Below are 22,319 nucleotides of genomic sequence, written 5' to 3'. Positions count from 1 at the left end.
TCGCCCTGGCTGCGCATACCATGCACCCACCACTCTCTGTATAAATAATTCACCTCTGGCACCCCTTCTATACTTTCCTCCAATCATTTTAAAATTATGCCCCCTCGTATTAGCCATTTCAACCCTGGGAAAAATTCTCTATCCATTTGTTCTATGCCTCTTTTGTTTATGTTTTTCTTGTGAATGCTGCTTATCTGATGCAATGCATCTGTGATGCTGTGGCAAGCAAGTTTTCCATTGTACCTGTGCATACATATACTTGTGCAGAAGACAATAAACTTGACTTTGACTTTTGAGAGATAGTGCACTGATCCAAGTGTGGAAAGAGTATCTTTGATAACATTGCTAAATGAATGAGCTCTAGTCTCAAGAGTCGATCTACTTGTTCTGAATTACTCTTGTATCTGTCATCTCCTTTTAAACATTTTTATCTGCTCTCAACATTCCAGACTCAAGGGAACAACAATCTAATCTTAGTTCACTTAAATATCTGAAATATTTTGTGGTCGTTAAAAGGAACTAACATCAAGAGGGCTGTATCTAATATGAAGAATGTCAAATGAGAAAATGAAACTCAAGTGTTTTTCTTTTCATCAGAGCAAGAACAAATTGTGGAGTATGTTGCCAGGAGTAGGGAACATTACAGTCTCGATGTTAGGAAAGAGGGCAATGGGACATTTATATGAGAATTAAAGAAAAACAGATGTGATTTTTTACCCACAAGCCAGAGTCCAACAACTAACTACCTTTCCAGTTAAAGCAGTAATTTACTCGTACTATTTCCATTTCAGTCAGAACATGCATTGCATGCAATGCGGTCTCCTCTACAGTGGGAAAATCAAAAGCAGATTGTATGACTGCTCTGCAGAACACCTCCTTTCAGACTGCAAGGGTGACCTCAGCCAGTCACTTCAACCTTTTCTCCTCACTAAGACTCTTTCATCTGGTCTCACAAAAACTAAGTTCAAACAACAAATCATCTTCCCATTAGGCACATTACAGTCTTAATTCAGACTGCAAGGGTGACCTTAGCTAATCACTTGAATCCTCTGTTCTCACTATGACTCTTCTACACAGTCCCACAAAATCCAAGATCAAAAAACAATTCACCTTCGCAATAGGCACATTACAGCCTTAAACTTGTAATTTATCAGTTTCAAGTAATCAGTAATCTTAGCCCTGTATTTCATTTTTATACATTCAGAGCCATTTTCCCTTCCGCCCTCTTCCTACCACTGATATCCTCTGTTTATACTACTATCCCCCTTTTCCAAAAACTCGTTTCTCAAAAATGTCCCAATTCTGATGTGATGACAATGAGCTAAGACTTTATCCATTTAGAGTCGTAGAACACTGCAGCACAGAAACAGGCCATTCGGCCCCTCTAGTCCATGCCAAACCATTAATCTGCCTAGTCTCTTCAACCTGTACCCAGGTCATCACCCTCCATACCCCGCCCATCCATGTACCTATAAAACTTCTCTTAAATATTGAAATTGAAATCACATCCATCACCTGTGTTGGCAGCTCCTTCCACACTCTCACCACCCTCTGAGTGAAGAAGTTCCCCCTCATGTTTCCCTTCGATTTCTTTTCTTTCAATCCTGTGTGCCCTGCTGAGCATGACCAACATTCATTTCTGTTACCAAGTTTATTTCCAGTATAATAAATCTACTGGATACCCAGGGTGAAAAATGAAGCATTAATCATGAACTGGATCAAACTGCTGACCTTTTAAATATACTCCGTTTTAAGAAGATGCAGCAAATAAGTAGACTATCCCACAAGAAATGAGTGAAAAATAAACCACATTATTGCTGATGAGGCTTAGCTGCGTCTGTAGTGCTGTAAAGATCCAAAATTCCCTATCACTACCCTCGCAACCCACCCACCCCCACTTCAAGCAGGTGGAAAGAATTACTTCATTACGCATATTTGAAGGATTTGCAGATCTGAAGATCTTTTTCTGTCCATATAAAAACATGGAAAAAATAGAGTCAAGAAAATCACACATCAACAATAAATCAATTCAAACTAAAGAACATAAACAGCACAGCACGTGCCCTTCAGCCAATAATGTTGTGCCAACTCTACCTACTCCTAGATCAACCTAACCTTTCCCTCCCTCCCACATAGCCCTCCATTTCTCTAAATGTCCAGTCTGCACTGTTACCTTGAGCCAGATTCCTCAGTTGGCATATCATGTAATTCAGTGCTAGACTCCCCAAACATACATGCCTGACCTACAGTCCCAACTGCTAACTGAACCTTTAACATAATGACGTAATATGAGGGAAGCAAGGAGGACTGGAAATCGGCTCTTGTTGCTGATTAGCAGAGAGGGCAGAAGAAGAGGGGAAAATCACTACTTAGCTAAAGTGCAGGTAACACTTTCTTGTGCCTTCACTTATTTGTGAATAGTTAACAGGCACAGGGCAGAAAGACTTAACATAAATACAAGGCAATATTTATAGCTGAGTCCAGTGGTAGCTGGCCTCAGCTATAAAATACTCTCTATTCATTGTTTTGGATTTGTACATAGTGTGAATCCCCATTCAAAAGCTGCACAACAGATGAAACCCTGCTTGGGCAGTTCTATATATGGTTGTGAATAGATTTGTCTGTACCTGAGGTAGTGCAGGTCTGTAATTTCCTTCATGCACAGCCAGCAGAACTGGCAACCACACACAGCACAGGTCATCCTGTTGCAGCTCCCATCGTTCATCTTCAGGATAAACGCACCACATCGTGGACACGGCTTGATTTCTTCAGCTACAGAAGGGAGGGATTGGGGGAGAGAAGCACAGTCTTTCTTACTTTACAGATAAGAAATCTCAGATTAGTGCCCTCCACCCACCCACCAATCTTCTTCTTGCTTTCCCCAACTCATCCGAGCATTTGCAAGCTTACTGGATCATATTCATAGAACCTGGGGTGTCATGGTAGAGTAGCGGTTAACACAACGCTATTATAGCTCGGGACTCAGAGTTCAGAGTTCAATTCCAGCACTGTCTATAGGGAGTTTGTATGTTCCCCCCATGACCATGTGGATTTCTTCCTGTGGGCTAAAGATGTACTGCAATAGATTAATTGGTCATTGTAAATTGTCCTACGATTAGGCTAGGGTTAAATAGGTGGGCTGCCAGTTGGCAAGGCTCGAAGAACCAGAAGGGCCTGTTCCACGCTGTATCTCTAAATAAATAAAATAAAATAAACACAGAACAGGATCTTTAGCCCATGATGTTGTGCCGACCTTTAACCAACTCCAAGATCAATCTAACCCTTCCCTCCCACTTAACCTTCTACTTTACTTTCAAGGTGATCTAACTGGATAAAGAGAAGGAAGTAATGAACAGAAGGACATAATTCCATTGCTGAATGAACGCACTTAATCAGCAATTATAGATTCAAAGCTGACAGCAACCACTGAACTTGTGACGTACAGTAACGTCTTTTGCAGTCTACCAGTACAAACTCAAACTTACACTTGTCACTTTAATTCTCCTTGTCCTCCTAAACTGTCCCAATGAATCTCAGGTAAGTTTGAGAAACAGCACCATATTTTCTCTCTTGTTACATTACTGCTACTAGACTTGATGAATTCAACCATTTCGGCCTGACATCCTATATTTCCTTCAGCATTTTCCGTCTTCAATTTCAAATTTCCTTTGTCTATTTTCATTTACATCACCTCCAGACAAATCTTTCTGTTCGCTAGTACTTACCACCACCTTTCATGCATTGTCACTACTTCCAATCTTTCTTTTATAGACACCATCACCGACACCACCCTACCCACCTTCAAGGGCATTTATACAGAAAGGTGCTGGAAAAAGGCCAGTATCATCATGAAGGATCCCATCCACCTTCCTCATGGACTGTTTGTCCCCCGTCCATCAAGGAGAAGGCTAGGTAGCATCCATGCCAGGACCACCAGACTCAAGAACAGATACTTTCCCCAAGCAGAAAGGCTGATCAAAGCCTCCACCCACCAACTTCACCACTACTTTATTATTTTCCATCAGTCACCTTACTTAGAGCCTACCAGCACTTTATGGACATACAACAAATCTACGCATATAAGCTATCTTATGTATTTATCCTTTATTGCATTTTTTTATTATTATGTTCTTTATCTTCTGTGTTTATTTTATGCTGCATTGGATCCAGAATAACAATTATTTTGTTCTTCTTACACTTGTGTGCAAGAAATGACATTAAACAATCTTGAATCTTGTATTGTACACCTTCCCTGTTGTTCTCTCTATCCTGTTCCTCCACAACTTTGCAATCTTGATGCAAGGTCATCAATGTGAAACATCAACTGCTTCTCTCTCCACAGGTGAAACCTTGTTTACAGCAGATTTAAATATTGTTGTGGATCTACCCTAAGTATAGCATGTCTGAAACCTCCTTCATGCACAGCCTGCAAAACATAGCCTAGCTTGCTGAATATTTCCAGCATTTTCCATTTTTATTGTAAATTTCCACCTTCAGCAATACTTGACTTGTGAAATATTTGTGCATACAAGGAATTTTCCTGGTCTTGGCAAAGCCTGGTTTCTGCTGCAGGGCAGAAAGTGTAGACTGAAATTCAGCCAAAGATTTGTCTACTGGTACCTCTTCCAATGGAAATATTCATTCTCAGTTCCAAAATCCCAGGGAGTTGAATAGCTTACTGAAACACTCTTCAGCTTCATTCAGAAAGAAAGGCTAAGCCTTGAGAGAAGTTCTGTGCCAGAACCACATCTCAAAGGACTTAACAGAATTTTAAAATATTCAGATTTAAAATGGATATCATTCTCCACTCCCTACCCAGTCACACTTTCAAATCTGAAGGAGACACCCTGCGTTAGAGAACAAAAGTGTTTTGTTCAGACATCAATTAAGGCAACATTTGGCAGTAGCAAAATATCTTAAAGGCATTCATGTGTACAGTTTGCCAATAAGTTGCTTTATTTTTGAATTTTCAAGGTCATTTGCTTAGACCATAAGCTGCAATTTGGTGGTACTTCACTGATTTCCAATTCATTGCTCAAGATTACTGAGAAAAGAAATGACAATTATCACAATTATCAGAAAAAAACAATTTAGCATCAGCAACACTGAATGAGGCATTGATTTTCACTGCTGAATGAAATCAGAACAAGTGCGTGATATAATCAAGAAATGTGTTTTAATGTTATTTAAAAGGAAAATTTACTCAAGATCCAGGGATCCTCTTGATTACTTCGGTCTTCTATTCACCAAGCCTCTACGCATACGCGGGATAACAGGAATTAAAAAAGAAATAGTTATAGGTATCACTAGTGCAAACAGCATTCTACATAACTTACTGAGAGAACCTGTAAGAAGTGTAGATATAGTCTGTGTTTTAAAGGAATCAGGCTCATGGGCATAAAATGTGTAGGATACCTAATTAATTCTTCCTACAGTAATTTCATACTAAATTTTGTTTGGGTGTGTGCTGGGGGGGGGGGGGGTTGGAGGAAGGGAAAGGAAAGGTATTATGATCCATTTACCTTGTTGACAAGAAAAGATGGTGAGCTTGCCACATACTTTTCAGTAAATCACTTTGGATGATACTGGGTATAATTATTAGACATGGCCAGCATCAGGCTATACTTGGCAGATACTGAACATGCAGATTTCAGTTCATGCAAAACTTATTCCACTCAACAAAACTGTAGTCTAGCCTGTTTAGTCTAAGGAGTAAATGAGTCCTTTGTGAAAAGGGAGTTATTATGAGTTGATGTCATTTGCCAGGCAATTTTCTGTCCACATTTGGCAGCAGTACTCAATAGTTAGTCTCTGGAATCTTTAAAGTCTGTAAACAAATTGAACATTTCCAGTTTGTAGATTAAAAAATAAGTGAGAAATTAGAAAATGTGGATGTGATTTAATAAAATTATTATTAAATAAAATGATTTACCTAGGTATTTCAAACACTATTTGGAGGGTGCATTAAATACAGTGATTATTTTGCAAGACACAAGATTTGTATAGTCTAAATTTTCCACAATTTATCTCACCATTGTGCCACTGATGCAGGAATCAGTGAATGTTCAGTAAATAGACCTTAATTGGCACACAAATTGTCACAGCTACAGCCTCAACCTAGTTAATTATTGTACATCAAGAATTCTGAGGACATAAGAATGCAAGAGATTCTGCAGGCGCTAGAATCCTTGCGACATTTTGATACATTTAACTTTATACGAGTTCATCTTCTTGCCTGAGTGTTTGAAAGTTAATATTTAAGTACTCAACGAACACCAGGCTTGCATACAATAAACACTTCTCAACTAACAGAAAACGTTGCTTTTCTGAACCGAAGGTCTGCTGAAAATACAGCTCACAGTTCAATCACGATATTGATTTGTTCATATAAAACACATCACTAACCTAAATAAGTATTCCATAGACATGTTTTTAATTTACTAAATAAACAAACCAAGAATCATTACTGGAGAATGCATGATTGGTAACAATTATTGGAGATTGCACACCACTCACTACAAGTGACATAAATCATCAAAAATGCAGTTCTTCTTGTTGCCAAACAAAAATGTCATCGAGCCTTATTTCATTCGAATGCGCCAATTAAAATGCTTCTAATAAAACGGTTGGATGAGACTAGAAATAGAGGTTATGGGTTGAGGGTGAAAGGTGAAATGTTTAAGAGCAACATGAGGGGAACTTCTTCATTCAGAGGGTGGTGAGAGTGTGGAACAAGCTGCCCACCAAAGTGGGTGCAGATTTGATTTCAACATTTAAAAGAAACTTGGGTAGGTACACGGATGGGAAGGGTATAAAGAGATATGGTCTAGGTACGGGTCAATGGGATTAGGCAGATTAATAGTTTGGCACAGATTTGATAGGCCGAAGGACCTGTTTCTGTGCTGTTTTATTCCATGACTCAATTACTCTATTTCCACAGCTTGACCCAGCATGTCCCAGGAAACGCTTTATTATCAAGCCCTTTTTTCACATGTGATCTTATATGTGAGTTTAAAATATCTAAAATTAATTCAAGTGATATAGGGATCAGACACTTAATTCTAGATAACAGTAGGACTCTTGCAGAGGACAGGTGGAAGCTCTCTTCATATCTCCTTATGGCTAATATCACCAAGGAAATAACTTAATTGGAGAAGTATACTAATAATTAGTGTAGGAATACACTAATTCAACTTATTTTTAAAACTATATTCCTCAGTAGTACTGTTACATTTTGATTGGAGGAAAGTATGGGTGGGGTGGGGATGTCATAGGTATGTGTCTGTTTCTTTTTTTACACAGAGAGTAGTGGGTGTGCCAGAGTTGATGGTAGAGGCAGATATATTAGGGACATGTAAAAGATTCTTACATAGGTACATGGAGGATAAAAAAATGGAGGGCTATGTAGGAGGGAAGAGTTAGATTGATCTTAGAGTAGGTTAAAAGGTCAGACATCCCACCTCTCCCGGAACTTCCGGGAGTCTCCTGCATATTAGTGGTGGCTCCCTGATGCCCACAAATTATATACAATATCACGGGAATCAATTTTTTTGAGAGCGAGTGAGAGAAAAGCAAGAGAGAGCGCGAGAGCGACCATGAGAGAGAGCGAGAGAGAATGCAAGCAAGAGAGTGAGCGAGAAAGCGAGAGCGCGCGAGCGACCACGAGAGAGAGAGAGAGGGAGAGAGAGAGCGCGCGCGCGCCATTGCAGGGTGTTCCAAAAAAAAAGTACATCACCCCAGACTACACTAAAGTGTACCCCTGCCTAATAGGGGTCAAAATAATGACAGTGTTGCACGCTGCACTGTTTGCAACAATGACTTTTCTATTGCCCATGGTGGGTTAAGACTGTAAAAGACATGTTGAGGTGAGTTTAACAGGTGTCATTCGTTCATTAGCATAGCTAACGTTATTTAAACTAGCTGGCCAGCTGCTAAGGAGCTACTCTATTGCAGACATCCCACCTCTCCCGGAAGTCTCCCGCAAATTGATGGTGCTACCTCCCTGAAATGAGTTTTTGCAGGGTGGGATGTCTGAAAGGTTGGCACAACTTTGTGGGCCAAGGGGCCTGTACTGTGCTGTATTATGCTCTACGTATAAATTTCACGCATAAAAGTTGTTCAGAATCATAGAAGAAACATATAACATCTCTTGTACTATGGATTATTTCCAGGCAAGAAATAACCTCAAAAGCAAGTACCCCTATCTCTCATCGGTAAATCACCTAGTTAAATATTTCAATTTAGAATTTTGAATATTTAAAGGTTAGAACTAGCTTTGCTGGCAAGAGTGGTATGCAAGCTAACTAAATAGGTGACATACCTCCAACATATTTGAAGACAACCATACTATTACCTGTTAAGTAAATAACCCACACAGTTAATTGACCTTAAAAGTTAGAGAGAGGTTGGGTGAATTACTGGAATGGTAACAGGGTGCTGGTTTGCAGTTATGGGGAGAAACTTGGCTTGACATTCTTTAGAGCACTGATGGTTAAGAAGACGTGTTCAAAAATATGACGCCTTTTGTTAGACCAAATACAGAATAGGAAACAGAAAAATCAGATTTATGGGAAATGGGTTAGACAAAAAAAACTTTTTATATGTTATACCATGACATTTTAGAATGCATTGCCTGAAAATCCAAAAGGGGGAAAAAATCCAAAGGGGCAAAATCGAAAGGGGAACCGGATACATACCCGAAATGGAGACATTTGTATGCCTATGGGAGAGAGAAAGGGATGACATTGAGTTGACAGCTCTTTCAAAATGATTCTGTCAATTGATTTAATGGCTCCCAATTCTTGACCAAGAAAAATATATCAGGCATAAAATCTAAATTTATGATATTTACTTCCCCAAAGTCTGTAAAATGTCCAAAAGCTGGATATAATGCATCATTTTCATTTCACTCTTTCTGTATGTTTATAATTGATTCATGGTCTAAAAGGAAAAGATTTCTAAATTGCCTCACATTTACTTCTCCTCCACAGAACGGCTGAGTAACGAACGGGCTCTGTTCTTACATAGATTTGTAAGTCCATAAGTCAGAAAATACATAAAATCACTTGATACATCAACACTATGTAAGGAATGAGGCCAAAAGCATATGAGTGATAAGAACAATTACCAAAAGTGGAATGAGAAAGGGAACAAATATGTATCTAGGATTTTTGAACTTAATATCTTTATGGCAGTTTTTTTTAATACGTAGGGTTGTTGATCACTTGGGCTTTCATAGCCTGAGGACAGTCTATACTACCTTAATTACTCATTTTTACTTCATACACCATCCCTTACTTCATTTACTATTCTTTTTCTCAGATATTCTTTCCTTACAGTTATACACTTTGAAATCCAATATGATAATACTGTTTAAAATATCATGAAAAGCATAACCAAATAGACAAGTTAAATTTTAACTATCAAACTATCTTTAAAAAGTCTACAGCACAATCAAACCAAACATTAGGTCACTATGATTACAGTGAAAATTTGGAAATTTAATGCAGGTTTGATTCATTTATGAAAAATAACAACAGGCAGTGACGAATCAATCTTCAATACAGTAATGGAAACAAAACCAAAATAAACAGCAATAGAAATAATTATTTTCTTTTAAATATATTATCATCCTTAATGAGGAGATTTTGTTATGTTTATTCTATTCATTTTTCTTTTGTCCTGATACAAGAATCCTGGATATCTCAAATTGACCAAAGATGCTGGTGGACAAACATCGAAACGGGTAGGTTTCAATTCACAGCAAAAGAATGAACAGCTACTAAATTAAAATTGTTCCAATTTATTTATACTTTTTCTAATTAAATTTATAAGTGTATATAAACTAGAACAACTTTATATATTTTGTCTTTTATTCCAGTCCACAGAAACATCTAGCGTTATTAAAAAAATTATCTCAATCATAATTTATAAGGTCATCAGATATATTCCCTTACCATCTCCCTGCAACCTTACTAATTTCCTTTCTTAATTTTCAGTTAGTCACACTGTACGTATTTAACTAGCACTGAAAACTAAGTTGAAAAAAAAAGAGAGCTCTTTGTTCAAGATATTTCAACAATCTCCCCTTTATTTTGGTCTTCCATACAAGTGATGAGAAACGAGCATTAAACACAGTGGAATGTCTGCACTACAGCAGGTTTCCATTTAGGTTTGGCGCTTTTCTATCAAACTAGAAAGCAAAAGCAGTGCTGACCGAATCATTCAAGTATTCTTTCTGGGAACAAAGGGACAGTGGCTTAGGAAGAACCAGAGCCCAACCAGCAACAGCTAAAACTATTTACTACCTCAATGTGAATGAGATGAAGGCAGCAAGTCATATAAACAGGTGGTGGTATGAGATGTGGACCTTGATGCCTATGAGCATCGTGGAAGGCTTATCTAATCATGGTATCATTTCTATCAATTCTGCGTCTAATATTTTGAAGTCAAAATATTAATCAAATAATATTTGATTAATTACAAACCACCTAATGTAATGTTACCATTATTAACTTGGTTTGAAGGTGACAGATTTATTCAAAAAAGCTGCATTAAATCTCTTTCCTGATTCTAACTCTAATATGAAGAACAATAAGTAGGAATTTAGCCATTTCTATTTACTTTCTTAATAATTTTATCCAACAACTCTAATACAATGCAAGATAGAAATGTCATTAAATGTTACTAGCACCAAATTTTCACATTCTGGTTGCCTAGACATGGCTCCCGTCTGCCTGATTAAAGTTTGATGTTATAAAGTAGTTTTTAAAGAAACAGTGAACTGGGAAGGATGCCTATCTGCACAGTCTCAACCTCAAACAGGAAGTATAAAAGAATGAATTGGCTGTCGTAGCACATCGTGATGACCTGCTGCCTGCTCAGTAATTGCTCTACCCCTAAATTTCTTGAAAGGTTTTCAGAAAGAGATCACATAAGGTGTAAATGTGTACGGAATTAAGCTCCAAGTACCTCCAGGTCATAGTTGCCATCAACTTCCATACCCAGTCATCCTACTGCAAAAACTTAAGTGAAGCTAACTGGATAAAGTTTAGAAATGGACACGAAGCAGCTAACAGAAACAGAGGTACTGTATTTCAAATAATGATTGATGAATCTACTTAGGAGACTTTGAGAGAACACACTCCCTTAGTACAAGAAATCAATTAAACATTTTTCTTCCTGCAATGCGAGTATTTACCGTTGTCCGTTTCTTCGCTGTGAATAAGAGAGGTAGAGTGCTTTTCTATCGCAGTCACAAACACATCTCTCTGTTTACGAGCTTCACTGCAGGTTTGGTCCGGGTGCCACAGTTGTTTACAGTGATAACAGAACTCAGTCGCACAGCCAGAGCGCTCACACGTCAGCTTTGGGCAGGTTGCACAGCCACTGGCAATTACTCCATAACTGTGGAGAGTCACGATGCACAATAGATCAGTTTCAAATTGCAAGAGTCTCATAACAGTGATAACATGATTTGCGTTATATAGTCACTTTACATAGTCATAGTCCATCATAGGTAAAAGCCCTCTCTGCCAGACCATATCAAGACAGAACACTGTAACAGGAAAGCAGCAACCACCATCAAGAAAGCCCACTACCCAGGCCATGCTCTCTTCTCACCGCTGCCATCAGCAAGGTGGTACCGGAGTCTCAGGACCCATACCATCAAGTTCGGGAACAGTTACTACCACTCCACCAACAGGCTCATGAACCAGAGGGGATAACGTCATTCCCACAACCTGACTCTTCAAGGATTCTTCACCTCATGTTCTCAATACTTATTGTTTATTTATTTATTATTTTCTTTTCTTTTAGTATTTGTACAGATTGTTGTCTTTTGCACACTGGTTGTTTGTCCGCACATTTGGGTGCGGACTTTCATTGCTTCTATTGTGCTTCTTGTACTTACTGTGAATGACCACAAGAAAATTAATCTCAAACTTGTATATGGTGACATATGTACTTTGATAATAAATTCCCTTTGAACTTTGACTTTAATTCAAAAACAGTAGGCATTATGCAATGGCAACTGTATCAGTTCGTTCGGTAAGATGCAGTTGTACATTTTCCACCATAAAAAGAACTTCTGAATCACCAATGTTCCGGTAGATTGCATTACATCAAACCTACATTGATACAGTACAAAGGATTTAATGAGAACTGAGTTGAGGAAAAACTTTTTCACACAGAGGGTTGTGGTTCTGTGGAATGCTCTGCCTCAGAAGGCAGTGGAGGCCAGTTCTCTGGATTCTTTCAAGGAAGAGTTAAATAGAGCTCTTAAAGATAGCGGAGGCAAGGGATATGGGGAGAAGGCAGGAAAAGGGTACTGATTGTGGATGATCAGCCACAATCACAGTGAATGGCGGTGCTGGCTCGAAGGGCTGAATGGCCTACTCCTGCACCTATTGTCTATTGAATGAAAACTGAGAATAACACCCAAAATGCTGAAGGAACTCAGCATGTCAGGCAGCATCTATGGAGTGGAATAAAGTCATCGTTTCAGGCTCAGACCCTTCATGAGTCCTGAAGAAGAGTCTTGGCCTGAAATGTCAACTGCTTATTCATCTCCATAGATGCTGCCTGATCTGCCAAAATCCTCCAGCATTTTGTGTGTTACTCTGGATTTCCAAAATCTGCAGAATCTCTTGTGTTTCTGAATGAAAATGGAGACAAGATTTTGTCAAATATTAATTGTGCATGAAACATTTTTTTGTAAAAGAGAGGAAACAGCACTTAGCTTTATTGCAAAGGTCCAGAGAGCACTAAGCCAACAGTAATACACCGAACAAATCTACATAAACAAGCTGGCATATTCACAGTTTACCCACTTTAACAAGAGTCTCTTTTGACTTCTCAAAAATAAGTGAATTTCAATGGTTGTTACAAAGAAACAGTAATATAGTACTTTTTACTTTTAAAATGCCGGTCAATGCATGTTGTCTGAAAATGGGGAAAAAATGATCAGTTCCAAAGATATCTGTGGGCATGATATGCTGGTGCCGGATGTGTGGTGACACCTGTGGGCTGCTCCAGCACATCCATAGGTTGCACTGGTTGTTAACACAAACAACGCATTTCACTATATGTTTCAATGTATATGTGATTAATAAATCTGAATCTGAAATCTATCCATTTCTCTGATCATAACAGAAAAGCTTTACTTTGAAGTTAAGTGCGTCACATTTACTATTTTCTATCAATCACACTTGACTAAGGCTCAAGTATGGACAGGAATGGCTAAAGTACATGTACAGTACCAATGTTGCCTCTTTTAATCCCAATGAAATCTGATGTAAAAACAGGTTTTAAAATATGAATCAGCGGCTAGCAATTTAAATTTTGACTGATTTTCTAATCTATTGAAAAAATATTACTGTGGAAATATTAGCAGTTCTATCAATATGTTAATCCTCCCCAAAATCAATGATGTTAAAGTTAACCTTCTTAAAAATGGTCTATGGGATTTTGCGGGCCAGTCAATTTACATGCCTAGGGGCATTTTCGCTTCAGTCTGCTCTCACTCGGATTAAGTTAGTCAAAATTTTAATCAATCCATTTGGTCTGGTTCCAGATAAAAAGCTGTGTGATATTGAAGCAACTCCCTTCTCATATGGACATTGACTGGTGAAAATCAACTGATGTAACCAAATTCACCTATTTGAATTCCAATGCAAACTTATCAAGGTTTAAAGATAATACACGTCACCATATACAACCCTGAGATTCATGTTCTTGTGGGCATACTCAATAAATCCATAATAGAATCTGTAAAAGACAGTCCAAACTGGGCATTCAGAGTGCAGAAGACAACAAAATGTGCAAGTACAAAAAGAAAGCAATAATAAATAAATAAATAAATAACCAACCAACCAACCAATAAGTAATCAATAACATGAGATGAGGAGCCCTTGAAAGTGAATCCAAACGTTGTGGAACATTTCAGTGATAGGGCAAATGATTTTGAGTGAAGTTATCACCTCTGGTTCAAGAGCACAATGATTGAATTTGAATTTAATCATCCATTCCATTATATGAGGGAGTATAAATCTTTGTGTTATAACTCCATCACAATGTACAGACATGAGGTAGTAACTGTTTCTGAACCTGGTGGTTTGAGTCCCGAGGCTCCTGTACCTTCTTTCTAATGGCAGAAGCGAGAAGACAGTATGTCTAGGTGTTGGGGTTTCCTGATCATGGAGGCTGCGTTCCTGCAACAGAGTTTCATGTAAATGTGCTCTATGATGGAGAGGGCTTTACCCATATTGGGCATATCCACAACTTTTTGCAGGATTTCCCGTTCAGGGGCATTGGTGTTTCCATAGCAGGCTGTGATGCAGCCGGTCAATATGCTCTCCATTATGCATCTACAGAAGTTCGTCAAAGTTTTAGATGTCATGCCAAATCTCTGCAAACTCCTGATGAAGTAGACACTGGCGTGCTTTCTTCATAATCGCACTTGCGTGCTAATATAATCAAGTTTATTATCACTTACATATGCAGTGAAATTTGTTCTGCAGCAGCAGTGCAGAGTACGACATAAAAATTATGAAACCATAAGAAATCTGCAGTGAGGGAAAACTATGTGAAGTATTTTTAATTATATTATATTCTCAAATTAGAGAATTACCTCTACTACACTTGTCCTTTGAATAATTTGCTTTCACCAATGGTCATAAACATCCATTTTGCACCAGTGTATCAGATGGAAAGACTTGTGCTACTTATTACCAAGTGTCTACAGGCAAGGAGGTCAGCTTATATGGTGCCCATCAAATTGCTTCTAACCAGATCACTAAATCACCAGCTGAATGGAGATGGAGTGACAGACCGTTTCATTTAAATACCAAATTTAAGATTTGCATTATGGTGAACAAAAACGCAAACAAATTTACATTTTTTTCACATTTGGATCTCTCAGCTGATAATTCAACTTTAAAGTTATATGACAGAGAGGTGAGCAAGTGATTCAAAGTAACCCTATTCAAGAAAAGATGAGCCTACATTGTAGAATCATTGTGCTAGCAGTCTACGCATTCAAAAAAATAGTCATAGTCATAGAACACTGCAGCACAGAAACAGGCCCTTCGGCCCATCTAGTCTGTGCCAAACCATGGATCATCCTGGTCACATCGACCTGCAACCGGACCATAGCCCTCCATACATGTACCTATCCTAATTACTCTTACATTTTGAAATTAAGCTCACATTTGCCTGCGCTGGCAACTTGTTCCACACTCTCATCGCCCTGAGTGAAGGAGTTTCCCAACATTAGGATTTGTATATATTCAAATTCAAGTTCACTGATTTTTATTCAACCATACACATGTATACAGCTAAACAAAACAGTATGCTTCTGGGACAATGTTTTCCTGAATTATTTGTGACCCATCCGAAGCAAACAATGATGATAATCGATCCAGAACCTCCACCTCGGACTGGACATTGCTCTGGACAACTTGTAGTTTAATGACAGGCATTGTTTTGAAAGTGATGGTATGATTCATAAGGGAAGAGTCTGGAGGGACCACACCACTAAACCGTGACTACAGCTTCTGCTAAAACCAATCACTTGAAGCTTTGCCTGACATAGATCAAATTCAAAAATCAAATACCACCAAGTTATTTTATGAGCTAATTACTGCAAGCCTTTTTTTGTTTCTGAAGTGTAATGCATTTAGAAACATGCTTAACCCAAACAGAACAGTTCCCTCTGAGAGTCAAGTACATCAAATGAGTTTCAGCATTAGCTTAAGCAGCCATATGAAAACAATGCCCTAATAGAAAACATGCTGGGTGGTGGGATGGAGATATGTCTCTACCAAAGGAAATGTAAGGCACTCTTTTCCTCCACTAACCTGCAGGTCACCCTGATTAGAACCCCCCCCCACCCCCCGTCCCGATTAGGGTCACACAAAGCCATGGGAACAGGTGGTGGGTGGCCGTAGGAGCAGCTGATGTACATCACAAATCCTGGTTATGTGACTACTGACGCCAGGTAGACAATCCCTGAAGTGTATTGATGATGGCTGGGGTCACCCATCTTGTAAAGGCACTGGCCCAGAAGAAAGCAATGGCAAACCACTTCCACAGAAAAAATTGGCAAAAACAATCATGGTCATAGAAAGACCATGATTGCCCACATCATACAACACAACACATAGTGATGATGAATAATGCATGTAAATTACAAATATACATTCAGTTCTTGAATATGGAGTAATAGACTATTAGCTTAAGCAACCTGATTCTCAGGAGATCAAGAGGAAAGATGAAAACAGGCTCTATATAATCTTAGATCATAGAAGCTCACAATGGCTTTTTATATAAGTGGCAGCAGTGTATTTTGGGAACTGTATTTTTGATTTAAGTGAAATGACATTATGCTTAAAAACACAAATTTCAATTGTAATATAGCACTTGGTGCACATAAGAAATGTGGTGAGGCTATCCAGGAGAAATATGCATGCACAAAATATCAGAAGGCTATATTTTAAGACAGTCTGCAATACAAGGAGAAGTTGAGAAATCTATATTCATCAGCTAAGTAAGGAGTGTATTTCTGAAGAAACTGGAAGTATATTGTGGGGAAGCCAGTAGAAAGAACAAGTAGATTTCATAAAATTTGTGGCATAATGTGACACAGTGTACAGCAATACAATCAAAGGATGGAAATGGGTAAGGGTGGAAAGGGGGGATTTGTGGAAGAAGTTAATAGTCATGAGGTAGATTGCTTCCTTCTCACAGCTGTAAGCAGAGTCCCAAATGGTGTACAAAATGGAGCAGCTAGAAAAGACTTTATGTAAAAACAGGAACTCAGTTAAAATTTAAACTTCACAGCAAAACTTGTATGAAAGTGACCCACAGAGAAAATTTTAAACACAAAAAAAATGCAGAGTTCAGGAGCTGAAAGCTGTAACAACTGAAACAGGGCGATACACTCATGTTGCATGGGATCAAATCAATAGGGAAAGCATGACGCGTTTGCCGACTGACCCAGGGACACTCGATGCAATCTGGGATAGCAGTGGATACTATCAATGCATCAGTACTTACTACCTGAATACTTCATCTGCTGACAAATAATTTCTGTTAACCACATTGATGTCTACTTAATAAAGAAACATACTGTGTAAAGAGGTGGAGGTTTGGGGAGGGTGTATGGGCTTGCAGGTGCTTTTTGATGAAGTACCCTGTAGTGCGTTTTTCTATAGAGACCCCTCAGGCTGGCAGACATATCCCAGATATCCAGGCTTGGCTACGAGATGCACTTAAATCAAAACATAAATTAAAATTTGTATACGATATCAAACCACGTAGAAAACTGTCAAAAGCAATGCAGAAGACATTGGTGGCATGTTAGTGTAGCGATAGCCTTATTACGGCATCACAGAGACCTGGGTTCAATTTCACCGCTGTCTGCAGGAGTTTGTACATTCACCCCACTTCCTGGTGCTCCGGTTTCCTTCCACATTCCAAAGATATACGGGTTAGTAGGTTAATTGGTCACATGGGTGTAACTGGGCAGCGCTGGCTCACTGGGTCTTAAGGGTGTGGTACCATGCTGTAACTCTGAATAAACAATACTACAGAAGGAGACACAAACTTGCAGCTTAGCTAGATGACAGTTAAAGCACAAAACAACAATGCAATAGATTTATACTTAATACAGTACACTTCTAAAATAGAGTGGACAAGGAAAGGAAACTAGATAAACAAATACATAACATATTAAGTACATGGAAATAAAATAAAATAGTTTAAGAGGAACTTAATACCAAGGGAAAGCACAGCAATCTTAGTAAAAGACATTGACTTGCATAATATCAGAAAGTAAAAGATATTTGCAATACCATGAACATACATTAATTTTTATTTTTATTTACAGATACAGCATGGAATAGGCTCTTCGGGCCCTTAGAGCCACGCCATCAAACAACTGCCAGCAAATCCCCCATTTAACTTAATCATGGGACAATTTACAAGCTGCTAACCAGTACGTTTTTGGACCATGGAAGGAAACCAGAGCACCTGGAGAAAACGTATGTGTTCATGGGGAGAACATACAGACTGCTTACAGATGAACTGAACCCCGAACTCTGACGCTCCAAGCTCTAATAATGCCCTGCTAACCGCTAGGCTACCGGACTAAATATAGTCCAGTTTTGAATGAATTTGCATCTCTGCTCACCACTTGCATACATTAGGTACATAAACATACCATTGTATTGGAGTACCGAAATGACTGCATCCTCAGGAAATTAGATTTTCATAAACTCTAGTGCCTGTCCTAGCAATAAGTTATTTATAACATTCTTATGCATTCACCTTGGTATTTAATCGACCCTCGAGGCCAGATTACACTAAGACAGAGCGTGCAATCACACTGCGGGTTGGCTTGTGTTATGATATTCTGAGTAGGAACATCTTTCTTTGAACTAATTGTTATCTGCATAAGAGTGTTTAAAAAGTCTTTGCAAAATTCTTGACTGATGCATAGATATTTTTTCCTATGTAAGGTGCTCATTTGCTTTGCCTGTGCTTCAATTAGCTCCCACTGCCTTTCATGGGTAAAGTTCAGAGAACCTAGTCTGAATTCACTGTAACCAATACTGGGGGAGAATTTGGTGGAGATGTTCAAAGTGATAAAAAGAACAAAGATGAAGATTTGAGACATACAGCACAGATCCAGGGCCTCTGGCCCAAAGGGCCCATGCTGACCACAGCGCCTACTCTACAGTATCTGCCTCAATCATACTCACCATTTTCTGCATACTCTTTTTAAATCTTTATGCTTCTTGTGTCCTTTTTAAATCTTTCCCCTCTCACCCTAAATCTATGCTCCCTAGTTATGGACTACTGTACTGTGGGGAAAAAAGACTGTTACCATCCACCTTATCTATGCCCCTCATGATTTTATAACCTTGCATGAGGTCGCCTCTCATTCTCCTGAGGAATATAGGCATAGCCTGGCAAACCTCTCCCCATAACTCAGACATTCTAGTCCTAGCAACATCCTCACAAAATAGTTTCTGTACTCTTTCCAGATTAACCATGTCTTTCAATGATTTGTACAACCACTGTACAGCATAATGCCCCAATTCCTACACTCAATGCCCTGACTAATAAATATGCAAAACACCTATTTCACCATTTCTGTTAATTGTAACAAAAATAAAGATTTCACAATCAAGATAAAGTTGGAAGCAACATTATAGAAAAATCAGGATATGTTATGCTTTAACAATCAGTACTAGCATGATATATCACCCGAGAAGTTTATTGATAATTAATTCTAAACTGCTGACAATAAAGTGGGAGGACTTTGAAGATCAGCTCAGCTCAGGTTTACCACATGGAGAGCCATTACAGTTTCAGAATGAGAATCAGGTTTATGTGATTGGCATATGTCGTGAAATTTGTTGTTTTGTGGCACAGTACATTGCAATACATAATAAAAACACTATAAATTACAATAAGAAATATATTTAAAAGAGTAAATGAAATAAGTAGTGCAAAAAGAGAGCAAAAATAGTGAGGTAGTGTTCACTCAGAAATCTGATGGCGGGGGAGAAGCTGTTCCTAAAATGTTGAAGTTGTGTCTTTGGCTCCTGTATCGTCCCTCTGATGGTAGCAATGAGGAGGTCTAATAAACCTGATTCTGAAACGTTCAGGGATGCAATCATATAATGAGCAATGTGGTACTATAACACAATGCACACAGTTCTGCAAGTACCTAGTCTACCTTATCCAAAAGTGCTGAGCAAAACTTGAAAATCATTTTGAGAAAAAAAAAGAACAAGCAAAGCAAAACTATTCAGCTCATGGAATTCCGGTGGTCAGCTGAATACTTAGCTAACTCAGATATGGAAGTTATTCCATGATTCACCTACAACGTCATGATCCCTTGCTAGTTCCTTGCAGAACAGCTTTGCTGCTTGTTTCTTGCCCCATTCACTGGAGTCTGAGAAGACAGGCTACAATGGGTAGAGGCAGATACATTCAGGACTTCTAAGAGATGTTTAGATAGGCATATGAATGTAAGGAAAATGGAAGGATATGGACACTGTGGAGGCAGAGAGGATTAGTTTAGTTGGCAGTTTAATTACTTATTTATTTGGTTCAGCACAACATTGTGGGCCAAAGAGCCAGTTTCTGTGCTGTAGGGTTGCCAACTTTCTCACTCCCAAATAAGGGACAAAAGTAGCAGTCAAATACTGGACGCTTGTGTTTACCCCGAGAAAGACTACCATGACCATGAAGCCTTGTGCGGGCACCTGTGTGCGCATGCGTGATGTGCGCTTATGTGTACGTGCCGATATGACCCTATACAATCTCAAGGTAAAAAAGTCATTGATTAACACTTCGGGTCTGTATGGCTGAACTACTCACCAGGTCTGTAATCTGAGCATAGTATCCTGCGCACTCAGTTATCAGCTGCCTAAAGGCAAATATATTCACCAAAGGAATTTAATACTTATTTATTTAGAAATACAGCACAGAACAGGCCCTTCCAGCCCATCAACCTGCACTGTGTAGGAATCCACCTAGCCTAATCAGGGGACAAATTTATAATGACCAATTAACTGACCAACTGGTGTGACTTTGGAGTGTGGAAGGAAACCACAGAACATGGATGAAACCCTTATGGTTCATGGGGGGGATGTACAAACTCCTTACAGATGGCGCTGGAATTGAACTCCAAACACAGGAACACACCGGTCTGTAATAGCGTCACATCAATCGCTACGCTACCGTGCTGCCCAGTCTAAAAGCCATTAACTTACTCCGATATACATATACTAATCAAGTGCAAAGAAAATAAATCAGAATAACATACCCACAATCGGGTGCAGGGCACCATCGGGCATCTGGATCAGATGCAAGGTATCTACGCAGCATGAATTCTTCATATTTTTCCATCAAAGTGCTGTTGTTGAGAATCATACGGATGTCCGATGGATGAAACAATTCTGAACACTCCGGACAAGCAACATTGACCCTGCTCTCTGTAATTTCAATTTTCAGATACTGTTGTAAGCAATCCAGACAAGAACGGTGATGACAAGAAATGATCTCTGGGAACTGGGATCGAGGCTGGCTAAGAAGGCAGAGAGGACACTCCAGAGTGCCCAACAACTGTTCATTACTGGAGGACTGTATTGTTCTATTCGAAGAGGTCACTTTTTTCTCATTCTCAGTCTCTGTTTTAGTGTTTATTCCCTCAACCGTGACAGCAGACATCTCAAGTTTTGCTTTAGATTTGGGCTTTCTGCTGAAGAGGCTGAAAAACTGGAGCTGTCGATGTTTATTTGGTCTTTTCATGGTCTTGAATTATACTCCAAAGGTCACAAATATGATTCAAAATTACTTTTAATTTCTTTCTAAAGTACTTGACTAATGTCTACCAATTTCTGAAAACTTACTTAATGATAAAATTCTTACAAATAGAAAATATGGCAAGACTTTTTCCTCTTAGGAAGTCAAAGTTGCTCCCAAGTTTAATTAGCAATACTGATGCAAGGGAAGGTTCTGATTGGAGCTGACAGGAAGCATTGTATTACAGCACTGAATTGCAAATGACTTAGCCCAGACTGGATAAGCGCAGCACGTCCAGATTCCAAGTAGTTCCAGAATCGATATAAATTCTTAGTGGGCCTTAAAAGATGTCACCTTGCTGGATTCATTGTTTTTTCCATTTTCAGCACAATATCTGGAAGATTTAGAAGAGAAATATAATCAGTTATATAAAATTGTGTTAATTATAATTGACCCATTCAACTTCACACTATTACAGAACAAAGCAAGACATGGTTAATGTAGAACAAGATTGTTGCCGGTGGAATATGCAGTTGCATTATAATAAAGGCAGTGAAGTACAGTACTGTGCAAAAGTTATATTTATTTTTATATATATATATATATATATGAGAGAAAGAGAGAGAGAGACACACACACACACACACACACACACACAAAGGCTTTTGCACAGTACTGTAGCTGTGAATGTGGAGCAGAAAACAAATTTGTAAATCTGACGGGGAGCAAAGGATGTTGGGAATGGCGGGGGTGGAGTACCGTGGCAGGCCTTTGGGATAGTACTGTGCAAAGTCTTGGGTACCCTGGCTACAGTGTATATATATCTCCAAGACTTTTGCACAGTACTGTGGACTCTACATAGAAAACCTACAGCACAATACAAGCCCCTTGGCCCACAAAGTTGTGCCGAACATGTCCCTACATTTCTGTTCAGTCAACAGAATGGACCTAGATTGCAGAACACTAGTAGAACTCTTTAATAATACTTTATACAACAAAAT

General features: G+C 38.8%; 1 protein-coding gene across 1 annotated transcript in view; it reads right to left on the bottom strand.

The window, feature by feature from the left end:
- LOC140189199 (E3 ubiquitin-protein ligase RNF19A) overlaps window positions 1-22,319 on the bottom strand; it is an 86,593-nt gene that overhangs the window by 24,309 nt on the left and 39,965 nt on the right. The window contains exons 2-4 of the mRNA XM_072245894.1: window positions 20,840-21,712; window positions 11,201-11,406; window positions 2,628-2,772 (exon numbers count right to left, since the gene is read on the bottom strand). Of these exons, the coding sequence (XP_072101995.1) occupies window positions 2,628-2,772; window positions 11,201-11,406; window positions 20,840-21,324 (836 nt within the window). The 5' untranslated portion in view covers window positions 21,325-21,712. The remainder of the gene's footprint in view (window positions 1-2,627; window positions 2,773-11,200; window positions 11,407-20,839; window positions 21,713-22,319) is intronic.

The sequence above is a fragment of the Mobula birostris genome, chromosome 2, assembly GCF_030028105.1.
Source record: "Mobula birostris isolate sMobBir1 chromosome 2, sMobBir1.hap1, whole genome shotgun sequence".
Classification (NCBI taxonomy): Eukaryota; Metazoa; Chordata; class Chondrichthyes; order Myliobatiformes; family Myliobatidae; genus Mobula; species Mobula birostris.
The sequence above is the reverse complement of the archived record's forward strand: the minus strand, read 5'-3'. Positions and strand labels throughout refer to the sequence as shown.